Below are 18,852 nucleotides of genomic sequence, written 5' to 3'. Positions count from 1 at the left end.
GTCAGTGGATTGAATCAAGGCATGTGAAGTGTCTGGGGTAAACCATGGAAAGCTGTGTAGGTATGTATATTTGCGTGTGTGGACGTATGTATATACATGTGTATGGGGGGGGGTTGGGCCATTTCTTTCATCTGTTTCCTTGCGCTACCTCGCAAACGCGGGAGACAGCGACAAAGTATAATAAAATAAATATAAATATAATAATAAAAGTGATGGATGATTTGAATGCAAAGGTGAGTAATGTGGCAGTTGAGGGAATAATTGGTATACATGGAGTGTTCAGTGTTGTAAATGGAAATGGTGAAGAACTTGTAGATTTATGTGCTGAAAAATGACTGGTGATTGGGAATACCTGGTTTAAAAAGTGAGATATACATAAGTATACGTATGTAAGTAGGAGAGATGGCCAGAGAGCGTTATTGGATTACGTGTTAATTGACAGGCGCGCGAGAGAGACTTTTGGATGTTAATGTGCTGAGAGGTGCAACTGGAGAGATGTCTGATCATTATCTTGTGGAGGCTAAGGTGAAGATTTGTATGGGTTTTCAGAAAAGAAGAGTGAATGTTGGGGTGAAGAGGTTGGCGAGAGTAAGTGAGCTTGGGAAGGAGACTTGTGTGAGGAAGTACCAGGAGAGACTGAGTACAGAATGGAAAAAGGTGAGAACAATGGAAGAAAGGGGAGTGGGGGAGGAATGGGATGTATTTAGGGAATCAGTGATGGAGTGCACAAAAGATGCTTGTGGCATGAGAAGCGTGGGAGGTGGGTTGATTAGAAAGGGTAGTGAGTGGTGGGATGAAAAAGTAAGATTATTAGTGAGAGAGAAGAGAGAGGCATTTGGACAATTTTTGCAGGGAAAAAATGCAATTGACTGGGAGATGTATAAAAGAAAGAGACAGGAGGTCAAGAGAAAAGTTCAAGAGGTGAAAAAGAGGGCAAATGAGAGTTGGGGTGAGAGAATATCATTAAATTTTAGGGAGAATAAAAAGATGTTCTGGAAGGAGGCAAATAAAGTGCGTAAGATAAGGGAGCAAATGGGAACTTTAGTGAAGGGCGCTAATGGGGAGGTGATAACAAGTAGTGATGATGTGAGAAGGAGATGGAGTGAGTATTTTGAAGGTTTGTTGAATGTGTTTGATGATAGAGTGGCAGATATAGGGTGTTTTGGTCGAGGTGGTGTGCAAAGTGAGAGGGTTAGGGAAAATGATTTGGTAAACAGAGAAGAGGTAGTAAAAGCTTTGCGGAAGATGAAAGCCGGCAAAGCAGCAGGTTTGGATGGTATTGCAGTGGAATCTATTAAAAAAGGGGGTGACTGTATTGTTGACTGGTTGGTAAGGTTATTTAATGTATGTATGACTCATGGTAAGGTGCCTGAGGATTGGCAGAATGCGTGCATAGTGCCATTGTACAAAGGCAAAGGGGATAAGAGTGAGTGCTCAAATTACAGAGGTATAAGTTTGTTGAGTATTCCTGGTAAATTATATGGGAGGGTATTGATTGAGAGGGTGAAGGCATGTACAGAGCATCAGATTGGGGAAGAGCAGTGTGGTTTCAGAAGTGGTAGAGGATGTGTGGATCAGGTGTTTGCTTTGAAGAATGTATGTGAGAAATACTTAGAAAAGCAAATGGATTTGTATGTAGCATTTATGGATCTGGAGAAGGCATATGATAGAGTTGACAGAGATGCTCTGTGGAAGGTATTAAGAATATATGGTGTGGGAGGCAAGTTGTTAGAAGCAGTGAAAAGTTTTTATCAAGGATGTAAGGCATGTGTACGTGTAGGAAGAGAGGAAAGTGATTGGTTCTCAGTGAATGTAGGTTTGCGGCAGGGGTGTGTGATGTCTCCATGGTTGTTTAATTTGTTTATGGATGGGGTTGTTAGGGAGGTGAATGCAAGAGTTTTGAAAAGAGGGGCAAGTATGAAGTCTGTTGTGGATGAGAGAGCTTGGGAAGTGAGTCAGTTGTTGTTCGCTGATGATACAGCGCTGGTGGCTAATTCATGTGAGAAACTGCAGAAGCTGGTGACTGAGTTTGGTAAAGTGTGTGAAAGAAGAAAGTTAGGAGTAAATGTGAATAAGAGCAAGGTTATAAGGTACAGTACGGTTGAGGGTCAAGTCAATTGGGAGGTAAGTTTGAATGGAGAAAAACTGGAGGAAGTAAAGTGATTTAGATATTTGGGAGTGGATCTGGCAGCGGATGGAACCATGGAAGCGGAAGTGAATCATAGGGTGGGGGAGGGGGCGAAAATCCTGGGAGCCTTGAAGAATGTGTGGAAGTCGAGAACATTATCTCGGAAAGCAAAAATGGCTATGTTTGAAGGAATAGGGGTTCCAACAATGTTGTATGGTTGCGAGGCGTGGGCTATGGATAGAGTTGTGCGCAGGAGGGTGGATGTGATGGAAATGAGATGTTTGAGGACAATGTGTGGTGTGAGGTGGTTTGATCGAGTAAGTAATGTAAGGGTAAGAGAGATGTGTGGAAATAAAAAGAGCGTGGTTGAGAGAGCAGAAGTGGGTGTTTTGAAATGGTTTGGGCACATGGAGAGAATGAGTGAGGAAAGATTGACCAAGAGGATATATGTGTCGGAGGTGGAGGGAACGAGAAGAAGTGGGAGACCAAATTGGAGGTGGAAAGATGGAGTGAAAAAGATTTTGAGTGATCGGGGCCTGAACATGCAGGAGGGTGAAAGGCGGGCAAGGAATAGAGTGAATTGGATCGATGTGGTATACCGGGGTTGACGTGCCATCAGTGGACTGAATCAGGGCATGTGAAGCGTCTGGGGTAAATCATGGAAAGTTGTGTGGGGCCTGGATGTGGAAAAGGAGCTGTGGTTTCGGGCATTATTGCATGACAGCTAGAGACTGAGTGTGAACGAATGGGGCCTTTGTTGTCTTTTCCTAGTGCTACCTCGCACACATGAGGGGGGAGGGGGATGGTATTCCATGTGTGGTGAGGTGGCTATGGGAATGAATAAAGGCAGACAGTGTGAACTGTGTGCATGGGTATACATGTATGTGTCTGTGTGTGTATATATATGTGTACATTGAGATGTATAGGTATATATATTTGCGTGTGGGGGTGGGTTGGGCCATTTCTTTCATCTGTTTCCTTGCGCTACCTCGCAAACACGGCAGACAGCGAGAAAGCAAAATAAAAAAAAATATAAAAATAATAATAATAATAATAATAATAATAATAATAATAATAATAATAATAATAATAATAATATTTTTTTTTTTTTTTTTTTTTTCCAAAAGAAGGAACAGAGAATTCGGCCAGGTGAGGGTATTCCCTCAAAGGCCCAGTCCTCTGTTCTTAACGCTACCTCGCTAATGCGGGAAATGGCGAATAGTTTGAAAGAAAAGAAAAAGAAAAGTAATAATAATAATAATAATAATAATAATAATAATAATAAAAGTAATTTCTTAATATGTAAACCTGTTTAAAACAATAAAAGGAGTTTTTAAGAATACTGGTCATTTGATAAAAAATGGAAAATTTCACTGTCCTTAACATGACATATAAAAGCTGCAATGAATACAATAGTAATTAGCTCTTTCAGAATATGTAACTTGATGAAGAAAAACAAATTCAGTGATCATACACTTTGACTTAAAAAGATTTATAAGTTAAAAAAATATAGCTTGTGATTTTTACTTTCTTAAATAACAAAATATCTTATGTCTGAAAAATCACACATCAAATTTCTAAGAAATTTCTTTACATCTTATTTTCATTATACTTTGTCGCTGCCTCCTGCGTCAGCAAGGTAGCACAAGGAAACAGATGAAAGAATGGCCCAACCCATCCCCATACACATGCATATACATACACATCCACATACACACACATATACATACCTATACAATTCAACATATACATATATATATACATTTCAATGTATACATATATATACATACACAGACATATACATATATACACATGTACATAATACATACTTGCTGCCTTTATTCATTCCCACTGCCACCCCGCCATATATGTAATGACACCCCCTTGCCCCCACACGCACATGTAGTGCTAGGAAAAGACAACAAAGGCCACATTCATTCACACTCAGTCTCTAGCTGTCATGTATAATGCACCAAAACCACAGCTCCCTTTCCACATCCAGGCCTCACAAAACTTTCTATGGTTTACCCCAGACGCTTCACATGCCCTGGTTCAATCCATTGACAGTATGTCGACCCCGGTATACCATATCGTTCCAATTCACTTTATTCCTTGCACGCCTTCCACCCTCCTGCATGTTCAGCTCTGATCGCTCAAAATCTTTTTCACTCCATCTTTCCACCTCCAATTTGGTCTCCCACTTCTTGTTCCCTCCACCTCTGACACATATATCCTCTTTGTCAATCTTCCCTCACTCATTCTCTCCATGTGACGAAACCAATTCAAAACACCCTCTTCTGCTCCCTCAACCACACTCTTTTTATTACCACACATCTCTCTTACCCTTTCATTACTTACTCGAGCCACCTCACACCATATATTGTCCTCAAATATCTCATTTCCAACACATCCACCCTCCTCCGCACAACCCTATCTATAGCCCACACCTCGCAACCATATAACACTGTTGGAACCACTATTCCCTCAAGCATACCCATTTTTGCTTTCCGAGATAATGTTCTCACCTTCCACATATTCTTCAATGCTCCCAGACCCTTCACCCCCTCCCCCACACTGTGACTCGCTTCCGCTTCCATGGTTCCATCCGCTGCCAGATCCACTCCCAGATATCTAAAACATTTCACTTCCTCCAGTTTTTCTCCATTCAAACTTACCTCCCAATTGACTTGTCCCTTTACCCTACTGCACCTAAGAACCTTGCTCTTATTCACATTTACTCTCAGCTTTCTTCTTTCACACACTTTACCAAACTCAGTCACCAGCTTCTGAAGTTTCTCACCTGATTCAACCCCTAGCGCTGCATCATCAGCGAACAACAACTGACTCATTTCCCAAGCCCTCTCATCCATAACAGACTGCATACTTGCTCCTCTCTCCAAAACTCTTGCATTCACCTTCCTAACAATCCCATCCATAAACAAATTAAACAACCATGAAAACATCACCCACTACTGTTGCAAACCGACATCCACTGGGAACCACTCACTTCCCTCTCTTCCTACTTGTACACATGCCTTACACCCTTAACAAAAACTTTTCACTGCTTCTAGTAACTTACCTCCCACACCATATACTCTTAATATCTTACACGGAGCATCTCTATCAACTCTATCATATGCCTTAGCATTTCTATTAACTCTACCATATGCCTTCTCCAGATCCATAACTGCTACATACAAATCCATCTGCTTTTCTAAGTATTTCTCACATGCATTCTTCAAAGCAAACACCTGATCCATACATCCTCTACCACTTCTGAAATACACTGCTCTTCCCCAATCTGATGCACTATACATGCCTTGACCCTTTCTATCAATACCCTCCCATACAATTTCCCAGGAATACTCAACAAACTTATACCTGTGTAATTTGAACACTCACCTTTATCCCCTTTGGCTTTGTACAATGGCACTATACATGCATTCCACCAATCCTCAGGCACTTCACAATGAGCCATACATACATTAAATATCCTCAGCAATCAGTCACCAACACAGTCACTCCCTTTTTTTTATAAATTCCATAGAAAGACCATCGAAACACATTGCCTTGCCGGCTTTCGTCTTCCACAAAGCATTCACTACCTCTTCTCTGTTTACTAAATCATTCTCCCTTACCCTCTCACTTCGCACACCACTTGGCCAAAACACCCTATATCTGCCACTCTATCATCAAACACATTCAAGAAACCTTCAAAATACTCACTCCATCTCCCTCTCACTTCACTGCTACTTGTCATATAAAAATCCCCATACACGCACATATACATATACATACACATACACAGACATGTACATATAATAACATATCCGTATTCATACTTGCTTGCCTTCATCCATTCCTGGTGGTATCATACCCCACAGGAAACAGCATTGCTACCCTCGCTTCAGAGAGGTAGTGCCAGGAAAACAGACAAAAAAAAGGCCACGTTTGATCACACTCAGTCTCTAGCTGTCACGTGTAATGTTCATATGTAATGTAATGTCATGTGTAATGCCTAATGTTCTGTATCCCATAATTCTTTTCAGGAAATATTACCAAACATTATGACAATCTTCGTCTTCTTTTATCTAGCACATAATAACGTCATGCTTTTTAATGCATATAAACTACTAGTTTGGTAAACTACTGAGTTTGGTAAAGTGTGTGAAAGAAGAAAGCTGAGAGTAAATGTGAACAAGAGCAAGGTTATTAGACACGGTAGGGTTGAGGGACAAGTCAACTGGGAGGTAAGTATGAATGGAGAAAAACTGGAGGAAGCGAAGTGTTTTAGATATCTGGGAGTGGATTCGGCAGTGGATGGAACCATGGAAGCAGAAGTGAATCATAGCGTAGGGGAGGGGGCGAAAGTTCTGGGAGCGTTGAAGAATGTGTGGAAGTTGAGAACATTATCTTGGAAAGCAAGAATGGGTATGTTTGAAGGAATAGTGGTTCCTACAATGTTATATGGTTGCGAGGCGTGGGCTATAGATAGAGTTGTGTGGAGGAGGGTGGATGTGCTGGAAATGAGATGTTTGAGAACAATATATGGTGTGAGGTGGTTTGATCAAGTAAATAATAAAAGGGTAGGAGAGATGTGTGGTAATAAAAAGAGTGTGGTTGAGAGAGCAGAAGAGGGTGTTTTGAAATGGCTTGGTCAATGGAGAGAATGAGTGAGGAAAGACTGACAAAGAGGATATATGTGTCAGAGGTGGAGGGAACAAGAAGTGGGAGACCAGATTGGAGGTGGAAAGATGGAGTGAAAAAGATTTTTGAGTGATCAGGGCCTGAACATGCAGGAGAGTGAAAGGCATGCAAGGAAAAAAGTGAATTGGAACGATGTGGTATACTGGGGTCGACGTCCTGCCAATGGATTGAACCAGGGCATATGAAGCATCTGGGGTAAACCATGGAAAGATCTGTTGGGCCTGGATGTGGAAAGGGAGCTGTGGTTTCGGTGCATTATACATGACAGCTAGAGACTGAGTGTGAATGAATGTGGCCTTTGTTGTCTTTTCCTAGTGCTACCTCGCGCACATGCAAGGGGAGGGGTTGTCATTTCATGTGTGGCAGGGTGGCGACGGGAATGAATAAGGGAAGATAGTATGAATTATGTACATGTGTATATATGTATATGTCTGTGTGTGTATATATATGTATACGTTGAGATGTATAGGTATGTATATGTACGTGTGTGAACATGTACGTATATACATGTGTATGTGGGTGGGTTGGACCATTCTTTTCATCTGTTTCCTTGCGCTACCTCGCTAATGCGGGAGACAGCGACAAAGTATAATGAATAAATATAAACTATTAGTAAAAAGATGTCCTTTTCAAAAAGAATCACAAGAATATGCTTTAGCTACCATTAAAATCTTCATAACAATCATTTAATGCTAGAGTAGTGCAAGTGGACATTTAATGAGATGCAATGAATGCACACATGACAAAAAGTTCCAGAATAAATAATAATATATATCAAAGTTTTCTGAACTTTAAAATGTTTATCTTAGCACAAATCTTAAATATTTTTCAATAAATTCTAATAGCAACTCAATAAAATCATATGCTAAATGATTGTAGTCAGATATGTTTGAAATGGATTATTGTTGACATTTAAAAACATCTTTCCTTTCTTTACACTTCATCACTTATTCATGCATTAGCAAGGCAGCATCACAAACACACAAAGAGAGGCTACAACCCTCACATCCAATCTCTAGCCATCATGTGTACAAAAACCACAGCTTCCTATCCACAACTAGGGCCCACAGACCTTTCCATGGTTTACCCCGACATTTCTCGTACCCTAACTCAGTCCACTGACAGCAAGTTGACACCTGTGTACAGCATCATTCCAATTCACTCCATCCCATGCACACCTTTCACCCTCCTGCATGTTCAGACCCTGATCACTTAAAATCTTTTTCATTCCATTCATCCTTCCATTTCTAATCTGGTCTCCCTATATTCCTTGTTCCCTCCACCTCTGACACATACATTCTCTTTGTCAACTGTTCCTCACTCATTCTCTCCATCTGTCCAAACTAGTTCAGCACACCCTCTTCAGCTCTCTCAAAAGTCATTTAGACAAATATCTTATAAATTCAGATATACTCTGAGAAAAATGCCAAAGGTATACTGTATAAACAACAGTGGTAATGGGGACAGTAGAAGGCTAATGGGAAGCAATGGGGACTCAGTGATAACTTAAAACCCTGGTAAGTGGAATTACTTTTTCTTGTTGAGTTAAACTCCTTTTTTTTACTACTACACAACCCAGATGTGTGCCAATCAGGCCTCCTGTTGTCTGTCTTTCTCATGTAAACCACACTCTTCTTACTACCATACTTTTCTTTTACCCTTTTATTACTTACTAAATCAAACTACCTCACACCACATATTGTCCTTAAACATTTCATTTTCAACACATCCACCCTTCCCTGCAAAGCCTTATTTAAAGCCCATACCTTGCATCCATATAATATTTTTGGGACTGTTATACCTTCAAACATACCCATGAATTACAACCTTGATAAAACCTTCTCACCACTTTTAGCAGCATTCCTTCCACACCACATATTCTTAACATCTTCCACAAGACATCCCTATCAACTGTATCATATGCTTTCTCTAGATCCATAAATGCCACATACAAATACATCTGTTTCCCTAAGTATTTCTTACACACATTCTTAAAAACAAACACCTGATCCACACTTCCTCTACTTCTGAAACCACACTGCTCCTCTCCAATCAATGATGCTCTGTACATGCCTTCATTTCCTCAATCATTACCCTCTTATACAACTTACCAGGTACACTAAACAAACTTATACCTTAGTAGTTTAAACACTCTCCTTTATCCCAGTTGCTCTATACAAGCATTCCATCATTCCTCTGCCACCTCACCATGATCCAAAAATACAGTGAAAATCTTAACTAATCAATTGACAACATAGTCATCACTTTCTTGTTAAATTCAATTGCAATACCATTCACTTTAGCTGCCATGCCACTCTTCTGTAAGGGTTTCACCATCTCGTCTCTCTTCACCAAAGTCACTCTCTCATCATCCACTTTCACTTCTGACCACATTAGTTCATGATTCATTTCCTTACACTCTTTCACAGACTCCCATAAATCCTGCTTCAGGAGTACTGCTACTCCTTCTTTAGCTCTTGCCCTCTCACCAACCCCTAATTCTAATTCTAAGACATTTCTAAACCATTCTTCCCCTTTAACCTTGAGCTTTGTTTCACTCAGAGCCAGAACATCTAGGTTTCTTTCCTAAAACATACTACCTATCTCTCCTCTCTTCTCATCTTGATTGCATCCACACACATTTAGACATCCCAGCCTAAGCCTTTAAGGGAGATGAGCACTTAGCTTCTTATTCTGTACCATCTTTTAGACTTTGCAGGAGGGTTTCCAGCCCCCACTCCTGCTCCTTTTGGTTGCCTTCTACAACACACACGGAATGCAAAAGTAGAGTTCTTTCTCCCCTACCAAAACTTTTTACAAAGGAAAGGCACTTAAATTTCTTCATGGGGAATTGCAAAATCATATTTCATGACAGAAGTGGAAAGGGGGCAGGGATGTAAATCACAGTGCAAGCTATAGAAGATTTCTTCCCAGCAGCAAGAAAACCTTAAAGCCTACATATCTTTTCAAGTCTAGGGCTTAGTGGGTCATATTAAAAACTGAACACGAGATTACTCATACAAAGGTAACTGCATTTTGACAAAAACATATTAATATTTCTAAAAAACCAATATTAACTTTTTGTGATTCACAAGTCTTTTCCAAAAACTATCAAATACAATCATACGTAACATCAAGTATTTCACAACAAATGGGATATAGTACAGGGGATATGAACTAAACAATAAACAAGCATACTTACCATCAGGTACACTCCTTGCCATTTCCACTAAAAGTTTGCCATAATTCCGAACTACAGCAGGATCATCTCGACACTCAAACTTTGATGATATAGCCACTTGATCATTGCCCTTTGTCACAATCTACAAATCACAGATGTCTGTTAAATTCTAGTCCTTTTTCTTATTGTCAATAATCACCAATAAAACAAGTAAAAAATAACCAATATTACAATTAAATGATAGGAAATTGAGGGGTCTTAAGAAACTCACCATTGGGAGGATGCATGGCCGAGCTAATGTCATGGTGAAGGAATTCTGGACGACTGGATGGAAATCTAAAATTTTTGGGTACATGTCTAATGGTGACAGAGTACCAGATGTGATTACCACTGTCTGGAACTTTGTGAAAACTGGCTTAATTGCAATAGAAGAATCAAGACATCTGAAATATACATGTAGAAATATCAATATAACTAAGTAAAGTAGTCTGCAGCTATCAAAACTACTTAGCACTCACCAAATAAGTTTAAGGGTACCATCCAAAATTACTAAAAATTTACTTTGATGTGCACAGACATCTCCTAAATTGAGTCAATCTTTCATTATTTCATGCATTGTAAATACACTATCTGCAACAATATTACAATTCTATTTTCCCAAGTATGTGTTTTTTTTATATAATTTGGTGTGAAATCCTTCTATAAAGGAGCAAATTCATGTGAAAGAGTGGATGGAGAATTGGGTGAAAGTTTCAGTATACATGTGAGTGTAGCATGGCTGTGTGATGTCACCACAGCTTTCTAACATATATATGGGTGGACTGATAAGAAAGGTGAAAGCAAAACTAGGGAAAAGGGGCACAGAAATGGAGTGTAATGGTGAAGTATGGTGGCTACTGACAAGACTGCTTGTGGATGATACATTTTTGTTTGTTGAGAGTGAAAAGGAGTTGCATAGGGTTGTAAGTGTGTTTTATGATGTTTGTAAGCATAGGCAACTGAAGAAAAATGCAGATAAAATAAAGTGGCAGGTTTGAAAGAAAACAAGTTAAATTATAGACTTTGCTTAACCCTGTTGGGTGAGAGAAGAAAAAGAAAATGTACTAAACTGTGTTCCAGATATGGGGGGAGAGGTGACAGAAATTAAGTATAGTACAGCTATCTTGGGAAAGTTTGGTGATATGGAAGGAAAGATAAGGGAGAGAGCTGTTTAGGGTCCCTTGACAGAATAATGAAGGGTTGAGGTGTTAGCTGACTGGAATAACTTATGAAAATTCTTTTCTGACTTTCCTTGAGTAAAAATTGTCTCTTATGTGGTGATGCTTCTGTCTCTGCCAAACACAAAACAGAAGGCAAAGTTGCAAGAATAGAAGCATTCTTCACCATTTCCTTCAAGATGAGCTCTTCTGCCAATACTTAGTTCAATCTTTCCTGTTTTGAGGCCATTCAGGCAATGGATTGAACATGATGAGCTTCGAAAAACTCCTACTGACCCCCAGTCAGCATTTATCAATGCCCATAATCATTGCAAGCATGTTACCCAAGAGGCAAAGTGTTCCTCTATTTGTAAAAGGAAGTATGATAACTTCTATTCATCCAAAGATAGGTCTCTTTGTTCTTTAGCTAAAGGCATCACTAACAACTTCGTCATTCCACCTTTCCTTGACTTTCCAGTTCTGACGGTACTATAGCTATCTCCCACATACAAAGCAACTCTCTTTGGTTCTCATTTCTGCTCTACTTATACCTTGGATGACTTTTAACATTCCTTCACCCCATGATGCTCCTTCTACTAATCCTATGCCCCTCCCTGTAATCTTTTTTCGAACTGTCTGAAAAGTGCTTCTTTCTCTGGACACAAGAATTTGCCTCTGAACTTCCACCTGTACTTGCTTGTCTGTTCTACTTCAGTTTAAAACCCATGGCTTTTCCTTCCTCTTAAGTATGTGTCGGTACATCCCATCCCTTACAAAGGGTGACTGTTCTAACTAATCCCTCTAACTATCATCCTGTTGCTTTAACATGTAACATTTCCAAAGTCTTTGAATCCCTCCTCAATTCCCATTTTCCTGACATATTGAATTTCACAGTCCTCTCTGATCACCAGTATGGCTTTTGTAAGGTGAGATCCATTGGTAATATTCTTTCCTATCTTACTAATGTCTGGTGATCATCCATGAAAGAATTTTAACAATTCTATGTAGTTGCCCTTGATATATTCAAGATTTTGACAAGGTGTGGCACTGGGGTCTCATCTTTAAGCTCCCTTCTCTTAGCTTCCTTCACTCACTTTGCTTCCTCTCTGGCCATATTTGTTCACACTCAGTCTCTAGCTGTCATGTAATAATGCACCGAAACCACAGCTCCCTTTCCACAACCAGGCCCCACAAAACTTTCCATGGTTTACCCCAGATGCTTCACATGCCCTGGTTCAATCCATTGATAGCACGTCGACCCCAGTATACCACATCATTCGAATTCACTCTATTCCTTACACGCCTTTCACCCTCCTGCATGTTCAGGCCCCAATCACTCAAAATCTTTTTCACTCCATGTTTCCACCTCCAATTTGGTCTCCCACTTCTCCTCGTTCCCTCCACATCCGACACATATATCCTCTTGGTCAATCATTCCTCACTCATTCTCTCCATGTGACCAAACCATTTCAAAACACCCTCTTCTGCTCTCTCAACCAAACTCTTTTTATTACCACACATCTCTCTTACCCTTTCATTACTTACTCGATCAAACCACCTCACACCACATATTGTCCTCAGACATCTCATTTCCAGCACATCCACCCTCCTCCACACAACTCTATCTATAGCCCATGCCTCACAATCATACAACATTGTTGGAACCACTATTCCTTCAAACATACCCATTTTTGCTTTCCGAGATAATGTTCTCAACTTCCACACATTCTTCAATGCTCCCAGAACTTTCGCCCCCTCCCCCACCCTATGATTCACTTCCGCTTCCATGGTTCCATCCGCTGCCAAATCCACTCCCATATATCTAAAACACTTCACTTCTTCCAGTTTTTCTCCATTCAAACTTATCTCCCAACTGACTTGTCCCTCAACCCTACTCTACCTAATAACCTTGCTCTTATTCACATTCACTCTCAACTTTTTTCTTTTACACACTTTACCAAACTCAGTCACCAGCTTCTGCAGTTTCTCACCTGCATCACCCACCAGCACTGTATCATCAGCGAACAACAACTGACTCACTTCCCAAGCTCTCTCATCCATAACAGACTGCATACTTGCCCTTCTTTCCAAAACTCTTGCATTCACATCCCTAACAACCCCATCCATAAACAAATCAAGCAACCATGGAGACATCACACACCTCTGCTGCAAACCTACATTCACTGAGAACCAATCACTTTCCTCTCTTCCTACACGTACACATGCCTTACATCCTAAATAAAAACTTTTCACTGCTTCTAACAACTTGCCTCCCACACCATATATTCTTAATACCTTCCAAAGAACATCTCTATCAACTCTATCATATGCCTTCTCCAGATCCATAAATGCTACATACAAATCCATTTGCTTTTCTAAATATTTTTCACAAACATTCTTCAGAGCAAACACCTGATCCACACATCCTCTACCACTTCTGAAACCACACTGCTCTTCGCCATTCTGATGCTTTGTACATGCCTTCACCCTCTCAATCAATACCCTCCCATATAATTTACCAGGAATACTCAACAAACCTATACCTCTGTAATTTGAGCACTCACTTTTATCCCCTTTGCCTTTGTACAATGGCACTATTCAACCATTCCGCCAATCCTCAGGCACCTCACCATAAGTCATACATACATTAAATAACCTTACCAACCAGTCAACAATACAGTCACCCCCTTTTTTAATAGATTCCACTGTAATACCATCCAAACCTGCTGCCTTACTGACTTTCTTCTTGCGGAAAGCTTTTACTACCTCTTCTCTGTTTACCAAATCATTTTCCCTTACCCTCTCACTTTGCACACCACCTCGACCAAAACACCCTATATCTGCCACTCTCATCAAACACATTCAACAAACCTTCAAAATACTCACTCCATCTCCTTCTCACATCACCACTACTTGTTATCACCTCCCCATTAGCCCCCTTCACTGAAGTTCCCATTTGTTCCCTTGTCTTACGCACTTTATTTACCTCCTTCCAAAACATCTTTTTATTCTCCCTAAAATTTAATGATACTCTCTCACCCCAACTCTCATTTGCCCTCTTTTTCACCTCTTGCACCTTTCTCTTGACCTCCTGCCTCTCTTTTATACATATCCCACTCATTTGCATTATTTCCCAGCAAAGATCGTCCAAATGCCTCTCTCTTCTCTTTCACTAATAATCTTACTTCTTCATCCCACCACTCACTACCCTTTCTAATCTGCCCACCTCCAACGCTTTTCATGCCACAAGCATCTTTTGCGCAAGCCCTCACTGCTTCCCTAATTACATCCCATTCCTCCCCCACTCCCCTTACCTCCTTTGTTCTCACCTTCTTCCATTCTGTACTCAGTCTCTCCTGGTACTTCCTCACACAAGTCTCCTTCCCAAGCTCACTTACTCTCACCACTCTCTTCACCCCAACATTCTCTCTTCTTTTCTGAAAACCTCTACAAATCTTCACCTTATCCTCCACAAGATAATGATCAGACATCCCTCCAGTTGCACCTCTCAGCACGTTAACATCCAAAAGTCTCTCTTTTGCACGCCTATCAATTAACACATAATCCAATAACGCTCTCTGGCCATCTCTCCTACTTACATACGTATACTTATGTATATCTCTCTTTTTAAACCAGGTATTCCCAATCACCAGTCCTTTTTCAGCACATAAATCTACAAGCTCTTCACCATTTCCAATTACAACACTGAACACCCCATGTACACCAATTATTCCCTCAACTGCCACATTACTCACCTCTGCATTCAAATCACCCATCACTATATCCCGGTCTCGTGCATCAAAACTAATAACACACTCACGCAGCTGCTCCCAAAACACTTGCCTCTCATGATCTTTCTTCTCATGCCCAGGTGCATATGCACCAATAATCACCCATCTCTCTCCATCCACTTTCAGTTTTACCCATATCAATCTAGAGTTTACTTTCTTACCCTCTATCACATACTCCCATCACTCCTGTTTCAAGAGTAGTGCTACTCCTTCGCTTACTCTTGTCCTCTCACTAACCCCCGACTTTACTCCCATGACTTTCCCAAACCTTTACCCTTGAGCTTCGTTTTACTCAGAGCCAAAACATCCAGGTTCCTTTCCTCAAACATACTACCTATCTCTCCTTTTTTCTCATCTTGGTTACATCCACACACATTTAACGGGATAACAGCGACAAAGTATAATTAAATAAATAATAATAAAGATAGATTTGCTTTCTAAGTAACCAAATGAACTCATATGCTGACGAGTGAACACTGCATACCTCCACTTCCTTCAATTCTGCTCCATCTTCTCTCATTCGACCTGCATCTCATGTCAACACAACTTCCTCAATAAACTCGAACAGCATATCTCAATGGCACTGATAAAATCTGGTGTAATGCCTACAAGACCCAGATAAAATCCGGTGTAATGCCTCCAAGACCCAGATAAAATCTGGTGTAATGCCCCTAAGACTCAGTTTCTGCCCATCCCTCTATTGAAAATTCCATACAACTTTCCTCTCTCCTTCGACAGATCCGTAATTCCATCTCTTCACTCAGTGAACAAACTTGTTATCACCATAACATCCACTTTGTCTTGGAAACCATACATTACAGAAATAGCTAAGTCTGCCTCTAAGAACTGGGAGTCCTGTTTCGACGTTGAAATTTCTTTTTTTCTGAACAGGCGTTCCATCTATGCAAAAAACTGATCTGCCCTTGTACAGAGTACTGCTCTCACATCTGGGGTAGTTCTTGTTCTGCATATCTGATAGAGTAGAGTCAAAAGCAATCCAGTTTATCAACTTTTCCAGGCTAACTTCAAAACTTGACCAACTTGCCCTATGCTGCAATGTTGGTTCACTTTCTTTCTTCTATAATTATCACTGGATTTTGCTCCTGAGAGCTGGCTGCTTGTGTGACTCCACCACTAGCTAGACCATGCAATACTCTGCAAGTTACAACATTACATAATTGCAGTGTGGATGCTCGCAATTCAAGGGTGGATTGTTCAGATGACTTTCTTTCCCTACACCTCAAAACTTTGAAACTCTCTACCCTCTGATGTCTTTCCTAATAACAATGACCTGGCACTTTTTAGGACAGATTTTTCCTTTCCTATAAAATTTCAAAATACTTTCCCTTGCCTCTTCTTTTTCCCTTTCATTAACTCCTCAATATTTCAATTAAGGCTCAGCCTTGGTTTGGACTTCTGTCCATAAATGAGGCCTCCAACATAAAAAATTAAACAAAAAAGAAAAGTGAACAAACAATTATGGGACAGCATAGTCCTTCTGAACCAGATCTATGCAGCTGAAACATGGACAAAGGATGAATCACATATGTCAAGAATCCAGCTGTGAAAATGGATTGAGAGGAGCATGTGGTATGGTTAGATAGTCTGAAGGTAACGTGGGGTGTATGAGTGATTTGTTATGGCAGGGAATGAATTCTAAAGTGGTAGATCTAGCTTTATCAAAGCTTTGCAAGGGGAAAACAGGAAAAGATAGGGTAGTTTCATATACTAGCATGGTAACATTCGAAAGAAAAAAGGGAGAGATATTTTTCAGTCACTGCTTGATATACTTGATTTTCAGAATATGACAGTAAGAGTCCACTGTTTCTGAGCAAATTATCTATTTATTTATTTATTTTGCTTTGTCGCTGTCTCCCGCGTTAGCAAGGTAGCGCAAGGAAACAGACGAAAGAATGGCCCAACCCACCCACATACACATGTATATACATACACGTCCACACACGCAAATATACATACCTATACATCTCAACGTATACATATATATACACACACAGACATATACATATATACACATGTACTTAATTCATACTGTCTTCCTTTATTCATTCCCATCGCCACCTTGCCACACATGATATAACAACCCCCTCCTCCCTCATGTGTGCGAGGTAGAGCTAGGAAAAGAAAACAAAGGCCACATTCGTTCACACTCAGTCTCTAGCTGTCATGTAATAATGCACCAAAACCACAGCTCCCTTTCCATATCCAGGCCCCAGAGAACTTTCCATGGTTTACCCCAGACGCTTCACATGCCCTGGTTCAATCCATTGACAGCACGTCGACCCCGGTATACCACATCATTCCAATTCTCTCTATTCCTTGCACGCCTTTCACCCTCCTGCATGTTCAGGCCCCGATCACTCAAAATCTTTTTCACTCCATCTTTCCACCTCCAATTTGGTCTCCCACTTCTCCTCGTTCCCTCCACCTCTGACACATATATCCTCTTGGTCAATCTTTCCTCACTCATTCTCTCCATGTGACCAAACCATCTGAAAACACCCTCTTCTGTTCTCTCAACCACACTCTTTTTATCACCACACATCTCTCTTACCCTATTATTACTTACTCGATCAAACCACCTCACACCACATATCGTCCTCAAACATCTCATTTCCAGCACATCCACCCTCCTCCAAACAACTCTATCCATAGCCCACGCCTCGCAACCATATAACATTGTTGGAACCACTATTCCTTCAAACATACCCATTTTTGCTTTCCGAGATAATGTTCTCGACTTCCACACATTCTTCAAGGCTCCCAGAATTTTCGCCCCCTCCCCCACCCTATGATTCACTTCCGCTTCCATGGTTCCATCCGCTGCCAAATCCACTCCCAGATATCTAAAACACTTCACTTCCTCCAGTTTTTCTCCATTCAAACTTACCTCCCAATTGACTTGACTCTCAACCATACTGTACCTAATAACCTTGCTCTTATTCACATTTACTCCCAGCTTTCTTCTTTCACACACTTTACCAAACTGAGTCACCAGCTTCTGTAGTTTCTCACATGAATCAGCCACCAGCGCTGTATCATCAGCAAACAACAACTGACTCACTTCCCAAGCTCTCTCATCCATGACAGACTGCATACTTGCCCTTCTTTCCAAAACTCTTGCATTCACCTCCCTAACACCCCATCCATAAACAAATTAAACAACCATGGAGACATCACACACCCCTGCCACAAACCCACATTCACTGAGAACCAATTACTTTCCTCTCTTCCTACACGTACACATGCCTTTCATCCTCGATAAAAACTTTTCACTGCTTCTGATAACTTGCCCCCACACCATATATTCTTAATACCTTCCACAGAGCAACTCTATCAACTCTATCATATGCCTTATCTAGATCCATAAATGCTGCATACAAATCCATTTGCTTTTCTAAGTATTTCTCACATACATTCTTCAAAGCAAACACCTGATCCACACATCCTCTACCACTTCTGAAACCACACTGCTCTTCTCCAATCTGATGCTCTGTACATGCCTTCACCCTCTCAATCAATACCCTCCCATATAATTTCCCAGGAATACTCTGTAACTTGAGCACTCACTTTTATCCCCTTTGCCTTTGTACAATGGCACTATGCAAGCATTCTGCCAATCCTCAATCACCTCACCATGAGTCATACATACATTAAATAACCTTACCAACCAGTCAACAATACAGTCACCCCCTTTTTTAATAAATTCCACAGCAATACCATCCAAACCCGCTGCCTTGCCGGCTTTCATCTTCCAAAAAGCTTTTACTACCTCTTCTCTGTTTACCCAATAATTTTCCCTAACCCTCTCACTTTGCACACCACCTCGAC

The 18,852-nt window shown here is 40.6% G+C and overlaps 1 protein-coding gene across 3 annotated transcripts in view; it reads right to left on the bottom strand.

Moving 5' to 3' along the window:
- The window catches only part of Xpd (general transcription and DNA repair factor IIH helicase subunit Xpd), a 213,631-nt gene that overhangs the window by 81,599 nt on the left and 113,180 nt on the right, over positions 1-18,852 (bottom strand). For all 3 annotated transcript variants that reach the window (XM_071667819.1, XM_071667817.1, XM_071667818.1), the window contains exons 11-12: positions 10,288-10,459; positions 10,038-10,158 (exon numbers count right to left, since the gene is read on the bottom strand). In XM_071667819.1, the coding sequence (XP_071523920.1) occupies positions 10,038-10,158; positions 10,288-10,459 (293 nt within the window). The remainder of the gene's footprint in view (positions 1-10,037; positions 10,159-10,287; positions 10,460-18,852) is intronic.

Source organism: Panulirus ornatus, chromosome 12, assembly GCF_036320965.1.
Source record: "Panulirus ornatus isolate Po-2019 chromosome 12, ASM3632096v1, whole genome shotgun sequence".
Lineage (NCBI taxonomy): Eukaryota > Metazoa > Arthropoda > Malacostraca > Decapoda > Palinuridae > Panulirus > Panulirus ornatus.
The sequence above is the reverse complement of the archived record's forward strand: the minus strand, read 5'-3'. Positions and strand labels throughout refer to the sequence as shown.